The sequence below is a fragment of the Harmonia axyridis genome, chromosome 1 (genome assembly GCF_914767665.1).
Source record: "Harmonia axyridis chromosome 1, icHarAxyr1.1, whole genome shotgun sequence".
NCBI classification, from domain to species: Eukaryota; Metazoa; Arthropoda; class Insecta; order Coleoptera; family Coccinellidae; genus Harmonia; species Harmonia axyridis.
In genome coordinates this window covers 62261477-62282422 of record NC_059501.1, presented here as the reverse complement: position 1 = coordinate 62282422, position 20946 = coordinate 62261477, and the positions used below count along the sequence as shown (strand labels likewise).

Sequence of the window (20946 nt, the reverse complement as noted above, 5' to 3'; positions counted from 1 at the left end):
GTTCAACAAAAAAATGGAGAATAAATATTCATTTGAAGAAAACATAATCGCCAAACTTCATCTGAAGGAAGACCAATGAAAATATTCCATACATTATTGAAATCAATATCTTCGAAGTATTATTAAAAAGACCAATAGTCGAATTGAGAAGAATATGTCTTTCTCAAATTTATAGTCATATGCACAAATCCAAATTTAACTGATTCACATTTAAAATGAATTTTTTTTTTAAGAATTATTCAGTATAGCTATAAATGAACAACCTAAAAAAAACAGAATGAATAGACTGGCCTTTCAAATACCCATCGCTGATGTTACCTCCAAAGCAATTGTAATATCATATCTAGGTGGAATCTTTTTGACAAATCAGGTTAAAAGTTTGAGAGTCTAGTTTCCAAGGTTTATTAATTCATTTTTCACATGAGCGGCAAATAATATTATGATAATATAATAGGATATATAGTTGAAATTATTTGTATAAAAGATTTCACAACGATTTGATTTATTAATTATAAATTCAACAGCACTGCACTCGAATTCTTCAAAAATGGATAGGTTACTTATATTTTTGCACTCTTCTGTCGTAAAAGGGTATATTTTAGATATTCAAAACATACATGGAAATTTTTGAAGGTCATCTGACTTTTTTCTTCTTCTTTTTTCCAGTAATAAAGCTAATTGTGAATTATCTATAAGGATCCAAGACTGAATTAACTGGGTGATTCATGTTTATTAAAAGTTCACAATTTACGAATATCGGTATTCCTATTGATGATCAGATGAAGCTTCTGTTCTCCTTTGTGGTTCCAACTGCTGTCGCAATAGATTCAAATTCTCCCACGAATGAGAATGTAGTTTCATAATCTGTGGAAAATAAACGAAAAATTCTTGAAATAAAGTAACATTCATCCAATTGAATCAATAATACAAACCCTTCGAACGAACCTGAACTGTGGAAAATGCATTCGATGATATCAATGTTCAATTCCAAATTTTGACAAATATCTATTGAATTTTTGATTCGTCGAAGACTTTGCATTTTATCTGTCGGCATTAATTTAAAAAAAATTATTAAATAACAAATTTGGAAACTGCAAACTTTCTCATGAACTTTCAAGAGAGTATATCGAAATGTAATATTTATTATTATAACATGACACTGACAGTCGAATTGTCCACAGATACCACAGATTAAGATGCATAGAATACCTGGTGTGTTTACTGATTCGATATTGTTTCAGACTTTTTGGGAGACCCACCTGTGGCTTTGGTGGTGTGCTTCACCTGAGTTCTGTAAGGGGGCGCTCTTTGAAAATTTTCGAATTCCCGCTGTCAGATAAAATGTCAATCAGTATTTTCAAATTTTGATTCTTTGAAATTGAAATTTTTTTCTCTTATATAATTAATCATTCATTGTTCGTAGTTTTATTATAGTTTTGTTGTTCAGTTCTTGTTATTTTAGATTAGTTTATTCCAGTAGTTAGTTAGTAAGAAATAGTGTATAAGGATAATTTTCGTGAAATGAGGCGATTTTGTATTTTGTGTGGCAGTGCAAAGATGGAGATTCGACTGATTCGAGTATTCATATGTATTCAGTTCCGAAGGTAAATACAAATTATCTTGTATTGATAATTACAATCATTAGCATCAACCTAAACCATAATACAACTCATATTTTGAATGGTCCTTCTCCATTGTCGATCATTCTAAAAGGGTTACCTAATATATTATGGATATTAGGTCTATGAGGGTTACAAAGTATTTAAGTCTTAACAAATATTATGGATTGTTGAAAGAGTTTACCAAAAGAGAAATATAAATCTAATATAAATAACAAACAAGAAGAAATGTCGTGAACACTTCCAATACATTAAGTTATGTTCAAGCTGAAGTTTACTTATTGAATAAATGAAGAACTTTTTAAATCCCATCTCTACTAACACACAGACATGGATGAATATTCCAGTATGTTTCCAATCCAGTGTCTGATATCTTAAACCGATCATTGGATAGTAAATGTAGAATTCCCAGTGAGAATACAAGCAAACAAAATGTTATGCACGTTCATCTTCACTTGTTTTTATTGGATTTTATATTTGGGTTATATAAATACAGAGTATTCACTAATACACAGATGATGATAATAATCGTTTATTCTCTAGACACTCTAAGTCTATCTCAAAAGCAAGTACAGTTCACAAAGCAGAACGGAAGGACCTGACAGAAGGCAGGTTGGAAGAGACTGTCACTCTAAAGTCTTATCCCTGACGTTCGCTCTCGACCATCGAAGGTCCATTCTTGTTTTCTCTCTCGATGGCCTCGCCACGCGCAGACTCGTAGCGCCACCGCACGACATGCAATAACACTATCAAGTGTAGGGTTGGTTGTCTCTCTCGTAATCTGTTCGGATGAAGTAATATTCTAACACTCCCTCCCTTCATCGAACTACAACCAGCATTCTCCACTCCAAGTCTAATCTATAAACAGAACTCAATTAGTTTATACTCTAGTCCCTAGAAATACTCTGAAAACAAAAATTCAATGAGTTAGTATTAAATCATTAGTTTTTGAGTTAATCTCTTATGACCGTCTGATGGTAAAGGTTTTATCATTAAGTCATCCACATTCTCCTTGGTTGGAATCCATCTCACTGTGATTCTCTTTACTTCAACACATTGTTTTATGAAATCACCATGTGTTTCAGCCATATGTCTTCTAAGTCGAGATTTCTCTCTATGTAGTAGGTCGTCATTTATTACCTCTAAATGATCATCAAATACTTTTAGTTTGGGACTACCATCTTTCTTGGTGCAGTCTCCAGCGGAATTTTTATCACACCAGACTGTTGTAGGAAACAGCAGTTTTCCTATCACAAATCTAAGTACCTTGTCAAGAATCATTAATTCTTGATAGGCATTATTCATGGTTAGGTATTCGGCTCTACAAGTGGACAATGTGACATAGGTTTGATTATGGCTTCTCCAAGCTATTACATCTTCATACAATCTAATAACATACCTTTCAGTTGATGACAAGTCGGTATGGTCTCTAAATGTTGCATCGGTAAATGCCTCTAAGTATTAAGTTTGAGCGGTGAATTCAAGACTTAAATTCACAGTACCTTTCAAATACCTGAAGATTCTCTTTACACCTTTCCAATCAGCTTCGGTCGGCTTCATTTGTTTTCTCGTTAAATAGTTAACAGCAAACGTAGTGTCTACCATTTGATGGATACATTAAGCTACCAATCGCTTCTCTATAAGGAACTCTTTTCATCTCTATAAGGAACTCTTTTCATCTCTATAAGGAACTCTTTTCATCTCTAGTTTATCTGAGTCATCTTGTAACTTCTCTGATTGATTTCTCCTAATCCTATTTTCAATCTGTCTGGTTACCATAGGAGTATTTTGAGCATTGCAGTCATTCATATTTAATCTATCTAATATATTCATGGTATAATTTGATTGATTGATTTATATACCTCTCTTCTCGGTTTCTCTTTATATTTATATCATTTCTCCTCCATGTATATAAACAAGGTCCATGTATATCATTCTCTGAACCAAGTTTCTAGATCTCTTCAGTGAATCTCTTATTACATCTCTTTGGACTTATCTTCAGTCCATATAGGGCTTTCCGGAGTTTATATACATAAGATCGTTTGATCTCATTGTCAATGTCTATTCCATCAAGAATCTCCATATAGAACTCCTCTATAGTGCCATTTAAAAAGGCAGGTTTTTACTTCTGATTGACAAGCATGTAAATCATACTTATTTATTATTGCAAATGTAGCTCTAATTACAGGAAGTCTAATGTCATAGATATTTTTGACCTTAAAGCCTCGTATGACTAATCTTACTTTGTATCGTATAAGACCATTTGCCTCTAATTTTCTCCTTTTTTTTTTTTTCGAATACCATTTCGTGTCTATAATGTTTGCCTGTTTTACAGATATTTGAAGATACTCTTTATCTACCAATATCCAAACCTTATTTTGTATCATGGAATCAATTTCTTCTTTTATAGCTTTCTTCCATAAGTGGCCTTCTCTAGAATTTATAGCTTCCTCGAATTTAATTGGTTCTCGATTTAATGAAGAAATAAGACAAAACCTCATATCTTCTTCTCTATCGGTTTTCTCATATTTACCTAAAATAATAATATTAATAGCTGATCTTTATTGATAATTAATTATCCAAAGGCAATCGACTGAGGTCGTTCAGCCCAATTTCTAAAATATTATTCTCTGAGTAATTAAGAAACCTTGCATAGCTTACGTCCTTTACGATTTTCTTTAAGTGTAGCAGGGTATTGGCCTTTTGATCGGCAGTTCCCTTATTTTGGCTCTTTCGAGTTTTTCATCCAATCCCAGTCGATTATATTTTCCTGGGTCTGTAATTTTTCTTTAGTGTCATCAAGTTGTTTATTTCTATAAACATCTTTGTAGGCAAGTTTCTTGTTAAATGTAGCTCGAGCTTGAATGCCACGTCAAGTATCCTGTAGCGGTATAACCCACTAGGACAGCTTTCAGGGCACATTATCCAAATTTCAAGCTGGGTTTTGGAATCTTAATGTATGCGAACATCGCAATACATAATAATACTTACAAATACTTCCAATACATCCAAAATCTCTCAATTTGATCAAAGTGGCATTTTGCATTTGGTGCAAACTTTGTCAACGGTGTTTGATATCTGATAGACTTGTGTGTTCTGTTGTACACATCTATAGATGCATCAATACCAATCTCCCACATACTCTTAGGTAGTCTGGAATCAAAAATGTATGTACGAACCTCTCTGCTCTCTCATTCTCTATATTTTCTCTACTCAGTACTTCTGGGAATTTCCTTTCGGTAAATCTGTACCTTAATCTGACCTGATATAATATACCTTCTCATTTTTCTCCAACAAGTTTCTTGTTGATATTAAGAATTTCTCTAATGCTTCAGCCAACTCATCTTCTGTTTTAATGAATATGCTTTAGCAAGTCTCCAATAGTCTTCTATGTAGACATTAATGAATTTTTACTGACCTGAATGAGATGGTGGTTTATTAAGTCCCATCGTGTCAGTGTGTGTCAACTGGTTGTTTCTCAGCTCTCATTCTGTCTCTTTAAAGTGTAATTTCTCCATTGTCGATATGATACATACTTCACGTTCTAAGTTTTGGATTGATTCCAAGTTATCGATCTAAATTACCTCTCTACTGATATGACTGCAATCCCAATTTTTCTTGTTGCTCAGATTGTGTTTCATCTGTTTTGTCAGTTGAAACTTGTGAACTTTCTCTTTAGTTGAAACGATGAGATTATATTACTTCTCCCTCCCAATCGCAGATTCTGGTGCTCCCTCCGAACCTAATAACTCGTTATTGGAATGTGTCTGCGATTGCAAGCTCATCTCATCTTCTTCGCTTATCGTTGCTCGACTCTCTAAAACAATCTCATGATTAATCTTATTGTAAACACTTAGGATTTGGAATTGTCCTCTAAAACAATTTCATTATTAACCTCATTATAAACTCTTAGGACCTGTTCTCTAAAACAAATTCATTATTAATCTTATTGTAAACTCTTAGGACTTGGACATCTAAGTAAATATTGAACCCAGAGTCTGCGAGTTTACGTAAGGGAAGTAAATTCTCAGAAATCTCTCTCTCTGCAAATACGTTTTGCAATTTCTTAGTATTCTCATTTCTAGAATCTAAATATAAGATTAACTCACCCTGACTATCGATTACAATGACTGCTATCTCGTTTTATTCGCTCTCTATACTCATATTCTGACATCTCTCAAAGTTTCTCAAGTCAGACAATCATTTACGATATGGTCTGTTGCTACAGAATCTGCTAAGAAGTTAATGATTGGATCAAGTTTACCTGTTTTAGTTTCTCTATGCTTTATACTTCCAACCCTTCTTGCCTTGGAGCGACCCTCTTTGTTGAATCTCTTACTCTCTCTCATTCTCCTCTGGTTTACATGACTCCGTCTCTTAGTGTTGAGACGTGGCTTGTTCATCCTACCTCTACTCGATCCTCTAAATTGAACGTTTCGTTCGTGCCACCATTGTTAATTCAATCCTCTTACTTGATTGTCCCACAACCGAAACAGAATCACTTACTTACTCTGTTGCACAAAGGACCCCGCACGTTTAGTACGGAAAATGGCTTTCCGTGAATTTGGCTGAATTTTTGATATGTTGTAGTTCTTGATGAACTGATCAGAAAAGTCCTTAGCCACAAAACTCAAAAATGGACAGTTTTCGAGATATGGAGCTTTGAAAATGGATTTTTTGCAATTTTTGGGGTTTTTGCTCATCAATCGGGGAGCTCTCATTTCTGGTTCTGATGGAATTTGGATGTTCGGCGGCCAGAACCCGACTGAGAAATGATCTACCTTGGTTATATTAGGCCCGCCATCGATAATTTTTTATACACTGCTCCACATTGGCTATGAAATGAGATATAAAATCCAAGATCTTCCATACATCTTTTCAAGCCACAAGATGACGCCAGAATAATTCACATGACCGAGAAACGACATATTGTGAGATTTTTTTAAGACAGGCCATAATATCTGAATCCTCATATATCTGATGTCCAATAATATCAAATATGTTAGCCGAAATGTTCATAACCAGGCATCTCGAGCTGTAATGGGGGAAAATGGGAAAATCATAATCATATTTCCTCGGGGATAACAATTGTGATCACTATTGATCTCATTTACATATGATATGTGATTTGTTTCTCACAAATCTCGATAATCTGACAATGGGGTGCCAAGACATTTTCCTTGGAATGTCTCGAAATTGATGATAGCATCTCACAGACAAACGAATCCGTGAAAATGTCTGCAGTTTTGATGCAATATAGTACTATACGGGTAGAATATAGAAGTCCAAGTGTTGGAAGCTAACTATGAATGGAACATCCGATATTAACCCACGAATTCTTGAAAATAATTTTTTTTTCTATGAACTTTTTGAACTTCACACATACGAATGAATACTATCTAATAATATGATCGTTGGCTAAATGAATGAGTAGATCAATCAAAAACAATATAATAATGAGAGTGACATTCATAATAATAATTACAATAATGATAATAAACAAAAGACAATTTGAAATTATATTAGCAATCGCAAGAAATCATTTAGAATATTATGAATCGAATCGAGGGCAAAATTATCATTATTGTTATTATTATTATGAATGTTATTCTCATTCTTATATTGTTTTTGATTGATCTACTCGTTCATTTAGCCAACGATCATATTATTAGATAATATTCATTCGTATGTGTGAAGTTCAAAAAGTTCATAGAAAAAAAAAATTATTTTCAAGAATTCGTGGGTTAATATCGGAAGTTCCATTCATAGTTAGCTTCCAACACTTGGACTTCTATATTCTACCCAGATAGTACTGTATTGTATCAAAACTGCAGACATTTTCACGGATTCGTTTGTCTGTGAGATGCTATCATCAATTTCGAGACATTCTGAGGAAAATGTCTTGGCAACCCATTGTCAGATTATCGAGATTTGTGAGAAACAAATCACATATCATATGTAAATGAGATCAATAGTGATCACAATTGTTATCCCTGAGGATATATGATTAAGATTTTCCCATTTTCCCCCATTACAGCTAGCGGTGCCTGGTTATGAACATTTTGGCTAACATATTTGATATTGTTGGACATCAGATATATGAGGATTCAGTTATTATGGCCTGTCTTAAAAAAATCTCACAATATGTCGTTTCTCGGTCATGTGAATTATTCTGTGTGGCATGAAAAGATGTATGGAAGATCTTGGATTTTGTATCTCATTTCATAGCCAATGTGGAGCAGTGTATAAAAAATTATCGATGGCGGTGCCTAATATAACCAAGGTAGATCATTTCTCAGTCGGGTTCTGGCCGCCGAACATCCAAATTCCATCAAAACCAGAAATGAGAGCTCCCCAATTGATGAGCAAAAACCCCAAAAATTGCAAAAAATCCATTTTCAAAGCTCCATATCTCGAAAACTGTCCATTTTTGAGCTTTGTGGCTAAGGACTTTTCTGATCAGTTCATCAAGAACTACAACATATCAAAAATTCAGCCAAATTCACGGAAAGCCATTTCCCGTACTAAACGTGCGGGGTCCTTTGAATCAGTTGACCAGTGTCTCTCTTTGTTACACCGGAAGCATTTTAATTTATGTACCCGTTGAAATTTTGGAGTCTCCTCTTCAATTTCATACCTCTTCTCAACCTCTAATCTCTCTGATCTCGTCTAAATTACCTTCTTGGTTTGGGGTCTGTCTCCTGGTCAGATCTGCATCTCGTAACTCGGATATGACTGGTAATACAGCCTGATAGTGCAGATCTTATCTTTTTGAGCAGTTAGCTCAATCACACCTCGAAAGCTTCATACTCTCATACTATCGAGTCGAATGTTTCACAGAAATCATCGACCGATTCGTATTTCTCCATTTTAATGGAGTACAAGTGAGCTCTTACCTGAAGTGTGAGTGTCGCATTTGACTTGCACTTCCTGGAGAACCTCAAACCTCTACTTACTTCAACAGGGTCTCGGATATTGAAAGTTTTCTTTTAATAATTCTCCTCAATTCTGTTTATGATAATATCTCATACTCAACTACTTCTCTTGGATTTGTTGGCCTTTGAAAAAGTTTGGTTAGTCGTACTTGGCTCTATGACGTCCAACAAATCGTTTGTCAGAAAGCTCTGATCATAGACTGTCCATCCAGATCTTAAAATTTGAATTCTGCTCTGTAACATGGATTAATTTTAAATACCTGGGTTTTCTAGTACTCTAGAATTTTAACCCCAAAAATTTAATCAAAAATATTCTCATAACTCTAGTTACCTCTGTAACATGAATAAATTTGTATATACCTGGGTTTTCTCGTACTCTAGAATTTTAACCCCAAAAATTTAATCAAAAATATTCTCATAACTCTAGTTACCTCTGTAACATGAATAAATTTTTATATACCTGGGTTTTCTCGTACTCTAGAATTTTAACCCCAAAAATTTAATCAAAAATATTCTCATAACTCTAGTTACCTCTGTAACATGAATAAATTTTTATATACCTGGGTTTTCTAGTACTCTAGAATTTTAACCCCAAAAATTTAATCAAAAATATTCTCATAACTCTAGTTACCTCTGTAACATGAATAAATTTTTATATACCTGGGTTTTCTCGTACTCTAGAATTTTAACCCCAAAAATTTAATCAAAAATATTCTCATAACTCTAGTTACCTCTGTAACATGAATAAATTTTTATATACCTGGGTTTTCTCGTACTCTAGAATTTTAACCCCAAAAATTTAATCAAAAATATTCTCATAACTCTAGTTACCTCTGTAACATGAATAAATTTTTATATACCTGGGTTTTCTCGTACTCTAATCTCTAATATTCTCTACTCTACTCTATTGTCGACAATTTCTACTCTCTCAAATCTCTAATATCTCAAAAGGGGGTTTTGTGTAATGACTCTAAAATTTCTCTAGCATTTCTCATCTAGTCTCTTACGTATCACTCGTTGATACTGCTCTAGTCAGCTAAAATCAAGGAAATGGGCAATTATTAATTGCATGAAAAACTTACATTGGTTTTGACAATTCTCTCTTTCCTCGTAATGCATGAAACCTATATCTTCTGCACTTACGGAAATGGTGGAATCGCTATGATAATCCACCAATGGTTTTCCTTGATTTCCTTTGGCTGCCATCTATTTCAGGATTTATGAAACAAAATATTTATATTATGTATTCTAAGATTTTTGTGCATTATATGCTCTCTTAGTACATCTACTACCAGGTATAAGATATAAAATTTTGTTTCGTGCTTCTGAATTGCCTCAGACGCACAGCAATCTGATACAATTCGAAACGGAATTATCAAGTTTTCAAATATCACCACCTCGTACCTGTAAACCTTACTAGAAAGCGGTATCACGCACTGCAATGAAAACCTGTTGAGTTAGGTATGGCCATTTTACAAATACGGGATGAATAGTTGAATCCTATAATATCCCTAGCTTACAAACAAACAACACAGCACAGCAAGCATTGTATGAAAGAAGCCCTGAAATAATTAGATATACTAATCGTGGAATCAGTACTATGGGGGGGAAAGGGGAAAGAAACGCGTTTTTTTAAAAGAGAAGAAAAGTTTACACTTTTTTCGACCGTTCGCAGGGAAGTACGAAGGGACGCAATAATACGTTTCGAAAGAGGAAAGACGGACATTTGTTACGGTACCGGGGTTTTTCGGCAAAAGTACCCCGATTATTTTATAATTATTCTGAAACTCGACGAAAAAATCGATTTTCGTCGAAAAGTGAAAACTTCTAGAAACGAGATGGGGCGTAGGATATCGTCGGGACGAGATGTTTTGGCTCAATCTGATGCACGAAAGATGAACTGGAAAAGTAACGGAGCCCTTTTTTCGATTTTCGTCTTTGTTTTCTCGAAAAATTCACGCAAAAATGTGCAATTTTGGTAACATTTTGACGTTTCTCTTAAATCTGTGTTCCCCGATATCATCCATCGATGGCATTCAAAGTAGGAACGCCCCTAATTATAAATACGAAACGTCAGATGATATTCGACTAGAAACATTAAAATTTGGACGAATTCAGAGGAAAGATGCAAGAAAAGATGATTAATATACGATTTCTATCCTTTTTTTCATGTATATTTGGTGATATTTTCAAACGGAATCGTTTTGTGTCAATGGGAAACTTGATAAGCCAGAAGTCTCTACAGGAGTCATTTGAGGAGTTTTTAACGAGATATTCAAGGAAATAATAAACTACCACTGTATGTACCGCCCTTTTATGATGGTATTATTGCGTTTTGTTGAGGTTTTCATGGAAATTCGTCAAATTTTGAAGCATTCCGTTTCATGTGAATTGTCAAGGACAAACGTAAATATATCATTTCGGACAGATATTAGCATCCAACCTGAAGTAAGCCGGTAGGTAGAGATATTTTAATTAGATATCCTTTATATTTAACGATTTTTTAAACGAAAATCATGAAAATTCATCAACTTATAGAATTTCTGTCACCATTTATTTTGACATTTTTCCTATAAGAAGCACAAATGCACCAAATTATTCAAAGGCATTGTAGCCGGATCGTTAGGGATGCGGTCGTTCAAACTGAGGTCTCTACGGGTTGCGAGTTCAAGTCCTGCAGCAGTTCATAATTTTTTTTTCTTATTTTTGCGCCAGTTATTAATTTTTATATTATTTGGCGGTGAATGCTTCGGAATATTTATATGGATCAATTTTTTTTTGGTCTATTGTGTGAATGATTTCGTAGTATACACATATAATTATGTTTTTCCGATTTTCAAAGTACATATAAGAATAACGATTATACATTGTTTTTTTCCAAGTTGCCTATTGGAGGTTTTTCGATAAATTGACCAATTTGAAATCTTAAAATGAAAGCGATTCCTACATTTCCATATTATACAGGGTGTACATTTTTCGAGCGCCAATTATGCTTTTCTGTAAAATAGAAAACTCATGAAATCTGAAAATTGAAATTTCAAGTTTGATTTCACATAATTTGCGAAATTATACGTGCGATGAATAGCGTTTATACAAAGTGTACAATTTCCGAGATGTCTCTGGAGAATTGAAAACTTTTCTTATAGTTGACATGTTAGCTCTAGGTTATCATTTCATTGCATAATTCTTGAAGGTATACAGGTGGGGATTGACGGTTATATACAGAGTGTATTATTTTCGAGTGGCTATTAGACGTTTATTCTTCTTTATCATAGAGAAAATCATTGAGGAAATATATAATAATTAATTAACAATTATACAGGGAGTAGAAAATTGGGATAACAATTTGATATTTGTGAAAAATTAGACACAATGAAATCTGAAAATTGGTTGAATGAAACCCAATGGCTTTCGAGCAATAATGAACATCACCACATGGGAAGCTTTAGCAATTAATTATAAATAGTAATTCAATAAATGAAATTTATACAGGATGAGGAATTTAGTGGCAATTAGATATTTCTGAAGAATTGAGACAATATAAAATATGAAAATTGAGAATTGAAATTACATCTTCCTTTTTTTTACAATAGATTGGGATTTTTTCTTTTCATTTGTGTTTCTACAAGAAATTTATATACTGGATGTTTCATGTAAATATACAGTTTATACAGAGTTGAGTTGATTGTCAGTTGATACGAATTATTCAATATTATTCCAATCCTCAAATTACATACAAGATGCGCGTTACTCACGCGTATATTCAAGAAACCTTAGTATCTCGCTTTATCTTAGTCCGATATCGATTTTACAGGAGATATGGGAGTATTTATGAATGAATTCAAAGGTAGATCTATGGGCTATATTGATCAAACTAAACGGTAGATCTATGGGCTATATTGATCTACCTACAAGGTAGATCTATGGGCAACAATGATCTACCTACAAGGTAGATCTGTAGGCAACATTGATCTATATAAAAGGTAGATCTTAGGGCAACATTGATCTACCTAAAAGGTAGATCTATGTGCAACATTGATCTACCTACCTATTGATCTATGAGCTACATTGATCTACCTACAAGGTAGATCTACGGCGCGTACTAGTAGTTATCACTAATCTTACCATACTGCAGTTTTTGTAGTTTAGTGAAATAAATAATTCCCCAAATTTTTCATCAATATATATAGTCTCAAAATATCTCCATCTCTGGATTATGTTTATGGAATGTGAAACATCCAATTTTACATGCTCCAAGCAATGTACGTAGAATCTTCAAATCTACATACTCCAATACTCTAGGTGTGGTATGTAAATTTTATAAAATTATCCAATCTAAAACAGAAAGTATGTTAGCACAATTTCTAAAGTTTACATAATCTCAGGCTCTGAAAGGTTTAAATATACACTCTAAAATTTCCTCATGTAAACCTCTCGAATGATGTATGTACGTCTCTCACATTATGACTCTGAAAAACTCTAAATTCACATTATATAATTTTCTCATATGATGAATGTGGAATCTCTAGATTCACAAATCAATTTGATACAATGAGTATGCAGAATCTACATCTGCATAATCTAAATCTATAAAACATGTGTATATTAAAATATCTCATTTCTCTAATCTGAATCTCTATCATTTAAATCTATAAAACTTGTGTATAGCAAAATATCTCGTTTCTCTAAACATCAACTGTCAATAACCGTTAAGAATCAAAGTTGATTCCTTGTCTAATAGATAGGTAAACACATCAACCAAATATAGTATATACTGTATAACAGGAATTCTCTATTTCAGGAATGAATATGAAATAAATCATTTCCATTCACCGAACTAACTAAAATATCTCTAGCCTCATAATTAAGTTGAAATTCAACTTACCTCAATGTTTTTCTCGTTGTTTACACAACATATTTTCAGAATAAGTGTTTACCTTGTTGCGCAGTTTAAAGCGTGCTGGTTCCATAACCTATTGGATTTTATATTTGGGTTATATAAATACAGAGTATTCACTAATACACAGATGATAATCGTTTATTCTCTAGACACTCTAAGTCTATCTCAAAAGCAAGTACAGTTCACAAAGCAGAACGGAAGGACCTGACAGAAGGCAGGTTGGAAGAGACTGTCACTCTAAAGTCTTATCCCTGACGTTCGCTCTCGACCATCGAAGGTCCATTCTTGTTTTCTCTCTCGATGGCCCTCGATGGCCTCGCCACGCGCAGACTCGTAGCGCCACCGCACGACATGCAATAACACTATCAAGTGTAGGGTTGGTTGTCTCTCTCGTAATCTGTTCGGATGAAGTAATATTCTAACAGTTTTCAATGGAATATTTTATTTTTTCCATGGTAGCTGATGAAAATCTATATTTTCTAGGATGAGAACAGGCGGAAGCAATGGACAGATTCTGTGGGGAAATATCTACCTGTTGGTGCATTTATTTGCTCAAAGCATTTTCCCATTCAGTCCATTGGTGCTCTGAAATTATTGAAGGGTTCCAAACCAGCATTCATGTAAGTATTCACTGTATTCAGTATAATAGAATAAAAGGGGTTATTTTATTGGTTTCTGAAAATTATACCCCTTCTTGGAAGCCCATCATACAAATGAGAGGATACGTATTAATTTCTAAAGCATAGTAAGTACCTAAAAATCAACATGCACTTGTAGTATTGACAGCAAATGTAATCACAAACAAATTAAAAAGAAGCACCAATGGTGTTATCAAATTGGCAAATATTGATATATTGATACAGAGAGACAAATTCTCAATGTTTTCTCTATTCAGTTCTTGTGAAGGGATTGTTTTTGGTTCAGCTCAAGCATGACAATGTCCCCCAACAAATTTTTCATATGGTTATTGGGTTCTTGGAGAGTTATTATGAAATAAATGTGTAGAGGAGATATACAGGTCTCTAGTATTGAAATGAAAATATGTAAAAAAAAAACTTTCACCTAGGTGTAGATAAGTTTACTTATAAATTTTCAAATTTTGTTTTCATTTCGAAAGAATCAATAAACAGTATTATTATTTTATTGATGTTGATTAAAACATTTTCATTCAACATTTTTTATCATATTTGCCTTGATACTTTCCACGATAACCCCCATTATTCACTATGTTCATCATTGAAAGGCTTCTTCTGGGAACAAAATCAGTTAAAGATTTGAATTTTTTCAAAAACATTTCTTGAAAGACAAGTATGGGTAAAGTAATAATGAGAATAATAAGTAATGAATTTCAAAAACTATTAGAAAAGTTGCTATCACTTTTACACCTTTTGTCCATTTGTTGAAATGAAAAAGATTCTGGTTCATGAGTCATTATTTACAGATTATACTGGGTGTTACATTCAGAAAAATCAAATTGATTTCAAATGTTTTAAACAAAATTCTAAATAATCTAGAGAGCTTGTTAGTAAACAAATAACAAAAATACCAGTAGTTCTTCGATTCTAAAGTCTGCATAAAATATTTCTGAAATCAATTCAAATTAAATGTATGAACTCATCCTACATCAGGATAATACAATAATTGTAAATATATGGAAATAAGATCATAACTTGGTGAAGTGATTTTCCTCAGATCTATGAAAGAGGATTCGATTTCAGGTAAAAAATACAGAGTATATCAATTGAGAAAGAAGTTCAAAATTAACCCGCTTCTGAAAAAAAGTGTAGTCAAGAAAATAATTTTGAAATGAACTCTATTTACTCAAAGGGTTTCACTTTCAAGAAGAATCGAAGAACTACACACTAAATAGACACACTGTATAAATACTTTAGCACTAAGATTGGTTGGTTTTATTTTTCAGTTTGCAGTTGGATTCAGTGAAGAAATATCCTTTTGAAATCGGGACTAAATGTATATTGGGAATCCTATATAATTCAGAGATTATTTTTTTTGTAACATAGTTTCTATATTATTTCTACCAACTATGATAACTATTGTGTGATTATCTATTTACAGTAGAAACCCCATTATCCAGACCCATGTTATACACATTACCGATACTGGACGAGAGGTCAATCAGAAATTTCTCCGATGTCTGCACTATGGCTTCGTTATTGTTTCAGTTAGATGCTAATGAAAATCACAGAATATATCAATATTTATTCATATCGCTGAGTGTTATTTTTGCTCAAATATATTTACATCATAATTTTTGCAATAATATATACGATAATCTCTCCTCTTCGATTATCGGAACATCTGACAACAACTATTAGTCTGGTTAATGGGGTTTCTACTGTAGTTTGATTTATTTCTTTTATAATATGTTTTGATTTGAAGACTGAATATGTTTTAAGCTTGTTATATTGTGAAATTGACTTGGTGATTTAATCATTAGTGTAATAAAAAACACTTTTTTAAGTTTTTTTTTGAATTTTGTAGTGACACTGATCCTGAAGTTCCATTGAATTGTTTTCCTAATCCATCTGGTAGTCTACCTGATTCACCGGATTCTGTCCCAAAATCCCAAAATCCTGTGTTGCAATCCAGCCACATCCAATCAGATTATATTCCTTACCCATTCGATATTGTCACAAACCTTTTTTCTCTTATTAAGAATGATGAAATCTCCATTGATCTTCCTCCTTACTGGAGTTTTAATAAATTAGAAAATCACATTGTATTTTCTAAAGTGGCACTTAAAGAAAATGATATGCCTTATTTAGAGCGTTCAGTGGTTCTTACGGCCGATACCATTCAGGCTAGAATAATGCACAGGGTTGTTGACATCATGAAATCTGTAACCACAGTTTACGATCTTGAGGATTATTTGAGGAGATTGGATGGGAAGAAAATATGCAGCATTAAGAGTAACAATTGTCGACTTTTAATTCCTATCAATAAAAATAAATGTAGGAATTGCATACAAATCAAATACAAGCAAAAAGTGAAAGCAAAAAATGGCCCATATCAAAAAAAAATAAAATGAACAAACAAATATATATGAGAAAAAGGAAAAATCAACTGGAATCTATTGTAGTGAATATCAAAAAAGAGCTGATAGACTCAAAGAAAATTGATGATTTCATCAAAGATCTACCAGTAACACAACAACAAATGATAAAAACTTGCTGTATGTCAAGTCAATGTAAAAAAAAAGTAAATCGATACACTCTCGACTGGATATATTCCTGTATATCGATGAAAATCAAAAGTACAAAACTATATAATCATATGAGAGAAAATAAAATCCTACCATTACCATACCCAAGTACACTCTCAAGGTGAGTAAAGATCTATCTCCACTTAAAAATTCCAACTGAAATAATAATACATATTCTAATTGAATTTACTTCCATTCTCAATCTTTAATTTTATTTGAAATTATTTAACTCTTCTGATATACACTGTAATATCATTTTGAATAAAAGTTAATATTAACTATTCTACATATAGTGTGCAATCTATAAACTGAAATAAATTTATTGCGTTTTCAAGACCTATTTTGGCCTCATCAAAATATATAATAGAAAAATAAATTACATTTACATTAGTAATAATAGTAGCATTTATTTTCCATAAGTTACATCGATCATCACAATTTATGCTAAATATGGAATTCTCATCATCAAAATAAAGAAAAAATCTTCAAATCAAATTAATCATCTCCTTCCCAAATATTCATTCATAGTGTACAGTTCCAATCTCATCAGGAAATCATGTACTTTACTTTTGTAGGTTTTGAAATACCTTATTTGTTGAATTTCAGTTGGTAGTGCCTTGAAAACTGTTATGCACATATAAAAACATCCTTTTTCATATATAGTCAATCGATGTTTTGGGTATTTGTAGTTTTCATTTCTTGACCTTTCTGTTTTAAGATCTTCAGATAAATCACTGTTTTTGAACATTAAATAAGTAGTCCATACATGTAAAGTTCCCAGAGCGGCGTGCTGTTGTTGCTCCTGAAGTGTCCTCTACAGCTGCATATTCGGCTCAAACCTAGAATGATTCTGAGGACTCCCTTCTGTGTTTTGAAAGTTCTGTCAACATTTCTTCTCTGACCCCAAAAGACCACCCCATATCTGAGGACTGAGTCAAACCCAGCATGATATACATTTTTCAAAGTTTTGGTGTTGACATATTTTTTTATTATTCTCATTGAACATCATATGCTGTTGAGCTTTCCATTAATAATTATCTAATGTTATTCAAATACGAGTTCCAAGTTGAGGTGATGGAACTGAAACGATGTGAGAAAAACATTATAAAAAATACAAAATAAAAATGTAACACATAAATATATATATATATATATATATATATATATATATATATATATATATATATATATAACTATACTGTATTTAAAACTGTTTACTCCTGAGGTTGAAAAGATTCGAATGAACCAACATTAAGTCCAATATGTGAAAAATGGACTCAGGACAGTATGCTTCTGACACTCAGATATTATATAGTTTTAATATCAAATGACACAATTCTTCTAGGTACATCAGAAATATTGATGGCACTTTTGGTTTTCAAAAAGAGGTTTTTTCCATGTTCAAGGAAAAAACCAAATATATGAAGGAATGGGAAAAACATGGATGTCTTCTTATCGATGAGTGCAAGATTTCAAAGACGAAAACATTTGATAAGAACACCATGAAATTTGTAGGATTCATCGATTTGGGATATTATACTCCTAAGAAAATGGAGAACAATCTTGGAGACCATGCCTTGGTCATAATGTTTCAACCATTCGCTGGTCATGGTCTTCAAGCATTGGCTTGTTTTCTAAGTGGAGGTGATGTGACGGGGGAAATTTTGGCAAAAATAATGTTGGAGTGTGTTATCCTTTGTGAAAATGCTGGTCTCTACATTGATGTTATAACCAGTGATGGAGCCAGCTGGAACCGCAAAATGTGGAAACACCTCAGTGTAGAGAATACACTCCAACCATGGTGTGAACACCCTATGGATGCCACTCGTAAATTACGAATGTGTTCAGATTTCCCCCACCTCATCAAATGTTTGAGGAATACCTTAAGGAACAAAAAAAAAATTAGGGTATGACTGATAAAATTAAGTTAATCATATGTTACCATTCATAATTTTTTTCAGATTCCTGAAGGTTGGGTTATGTTTTCCCATTTTGAAGAATTGTTCAATCATGAATCCAACAAAGAATTCAAGATGGCTTACAAATTGACGGCTAGCCATATTTACCCAAAACATGGAGAAAAGATGAACACAAGGCTTGCATTCCAGGTAAAATAAAATGAGTTCCACTCGAATTAAAAATATAGAATGTGGACTTTAATCCACGTGTATGAATCGATGCTTCCTCTTTGGTTTATATATTCAAAAAAGTTTCTTCACCTATTCTTCTAACTCACACAAGCTCTAAGCTTCTGAGAGGTCTCACAGAGGCTTGAAAGAGTCTGAATAGAAAAACATGAAGAATGAGTTTTATTGAAGAAAATTCAATATTTGTTAATTTTTCCAGTTATATAGCAACACAACAGCACTTGCTTTAGAAGTGTATCAAGATAAGAACATATTATCAAATGTTGATAATACTACTATTTTTTGCAAGAAAATAAATAGGATTATTGATATAATGAATGCATCAAAACCTGATAATGGGCTGAAGCTTGATTCTCAAAAATATGAGGTGATTATACTGAATAAATGGTATCCATATATGAAGAACCTCTTTTTGAACAAATATGGATTGAAATATTCCAGTATCATTTTTATTGGCTAATGAATGTGATACTCAGAATGGCAAAAGGTGGACATTTTGTGACCTCAATATATCTTATAATTTGGAATTCCTGAGTTACAAAAGCAGAGGAATCATTTCTTCAACTATTTGCTCATGAGGTCATTCATTGGATCTGATATGATGTAAAATATGAAAACGATATACAATGTATATAATTTTCAATTGAATTGATTACAGGATCTAGATACATTCTTGATTTATTTGGATTTGTGGAAGCAATGCTGTCCGGAAGATTTTTTCCTTTCTGAATCTACTTTTGAAGGGTTCAAGGCAACAATAACCTGTACACTAGATCTTGTCAAATATTTAACTACTCTTGGTTTCAAATACTTGATGACATCAAGACTAAACCAAGATCATTTGGAGGTGATTACGTTAACATATCCATAACAATTTCAATCAACCGTTAATATTATTTACACCACTTTTTTGGGATGATGAGAGCAGCGGGTGGATGCAACACTCATCCCGAATCAATTCAAGTTGGGCAAATATTTCGGCTGATGTCGCTCTATTCCTTGATCAAACCACCCAGGGGAAGTAATGTCAGTGGGGGGGAAATGATGAAATCCCTCCTACATATTGGAGATTTTAAAGAAAAAAAGGAGAAATTTGTTTTCGACCTTCATATAGGAGAAAGAATCTCTGAAATCGAAGAGGATTTCGGAGAAATTGAGGAGGCATTTGCCTATTTCTGTGGGTATATTGCTAAAAAAATGAAAAGCAACACAAAATGTGAAAAATGTGTAGAATCGATATCGGGGAAGGAAAACGAAAAATTCAATCATTTCATAAGAAATAAAAGCAGGGGATTTTAAGCGTACCCATCAAAAAAAATGATAAGCTTCCTTTATGATGTTGAAGCCACAATATCAGATATTTTTGGGAGGGAACTCAAAAGAAATTGTTTATCTGAAATTTTAGAAAAATTGTCAGATTTTTCTCCCAAAAATACGTGGGTTGTGAACATCATAAGGAAGATTATTCAAGAGAGACACTGAGGGCATATTTAATTTCTAGATTAAGTATTTGCTGTGCTTAAGAACAAAATGAAAGAGCCCTCAAATGTAAAACGAAACATCTAGCAAAAATAGCTAAATTTTATTGAATTTACAATACTTACAGGGTGAGTCTTTGACTTGTACATATATTTTAACAGTAGATTCTTGAGGTCAAAAAGAACACTTATCCTTTACCAGTTTTTTTTTTCAATTTGGCTTTGATGAAAAGATGTGGCTATGCTATGCCACCCCAGGAAACCATCACACTGAAGTTTTTCCAACCGTAATATATATCATTTTAACATTGGACATGAGCTACTATATTAGAAAAACAATTGTTTTTAGACAAAGTACCCAATTATATGAAATTACTTAAAATGGCGCATTATACATAAAATTATACCTATACATAAAATACATAAAATTATACCTATACTTTCATTTTTATAGATGGTCAAATATTCTTGCGCTTATAACGGGGGATTTTTTAGCTGGTTTGGTTTTGACAGCTGACGTGTGTTTAGTACCTTGTGTCACTGTCAAACAGCTTCAGTTTGGTTTGCAATTTAACCATGGATCGTCTTACAAATGAACAACGCTTGCAAATTATTGAATTTTACTATCAAAATTCGTGCTCGGT

At 32.9% G+C, this 20946-nt stretch overlaps 1 protein-coding gene across 1 annotated transcript; it reads left to right on the top strand.

The window, feature by feature from the left end:
• Window positions 1–1131: 1131 nt before the first annotated feature.
• Window positions 1132–16465, top strand: LOC123672790. Its single transcript, XM_045607084.1, has 4 exons — window positions 1132–1604; window positions 13938–14074; window positions 15957–16384; window positions 16431–16465. The coding sequence occupies exons 1-4, from the start codon at window positions 1587–1589 to the stop codon at window positions 16463–16465; spliced, it is 618 nt and encodes a 205-aa protein (XP_045463040.1). The 5' UTR covers window positions 1132–1586.
• Window positions 16466–20946: the final 4481 nt, after the last annotated feature.

Bases quoted from the DNA above. Each gene is read 5' to 3' on its own strand.
- LOC123672790 (XM_045607084.1), top strand. The intron at 14,075-15,956 runs GTAAGTATTCAC...TGAATTTTGTAG, and splicing joins GGTTCCAAACCAGCATTCAT to TGACACTGATCCTGAAGTTC. The intron at 16,385-16,430 runs GTAACAATTGTC...AAATAAATGTAG, and splicing joins GAAAATATGCAGCATTAAGA to GAATTGCATACAAATCAAAT.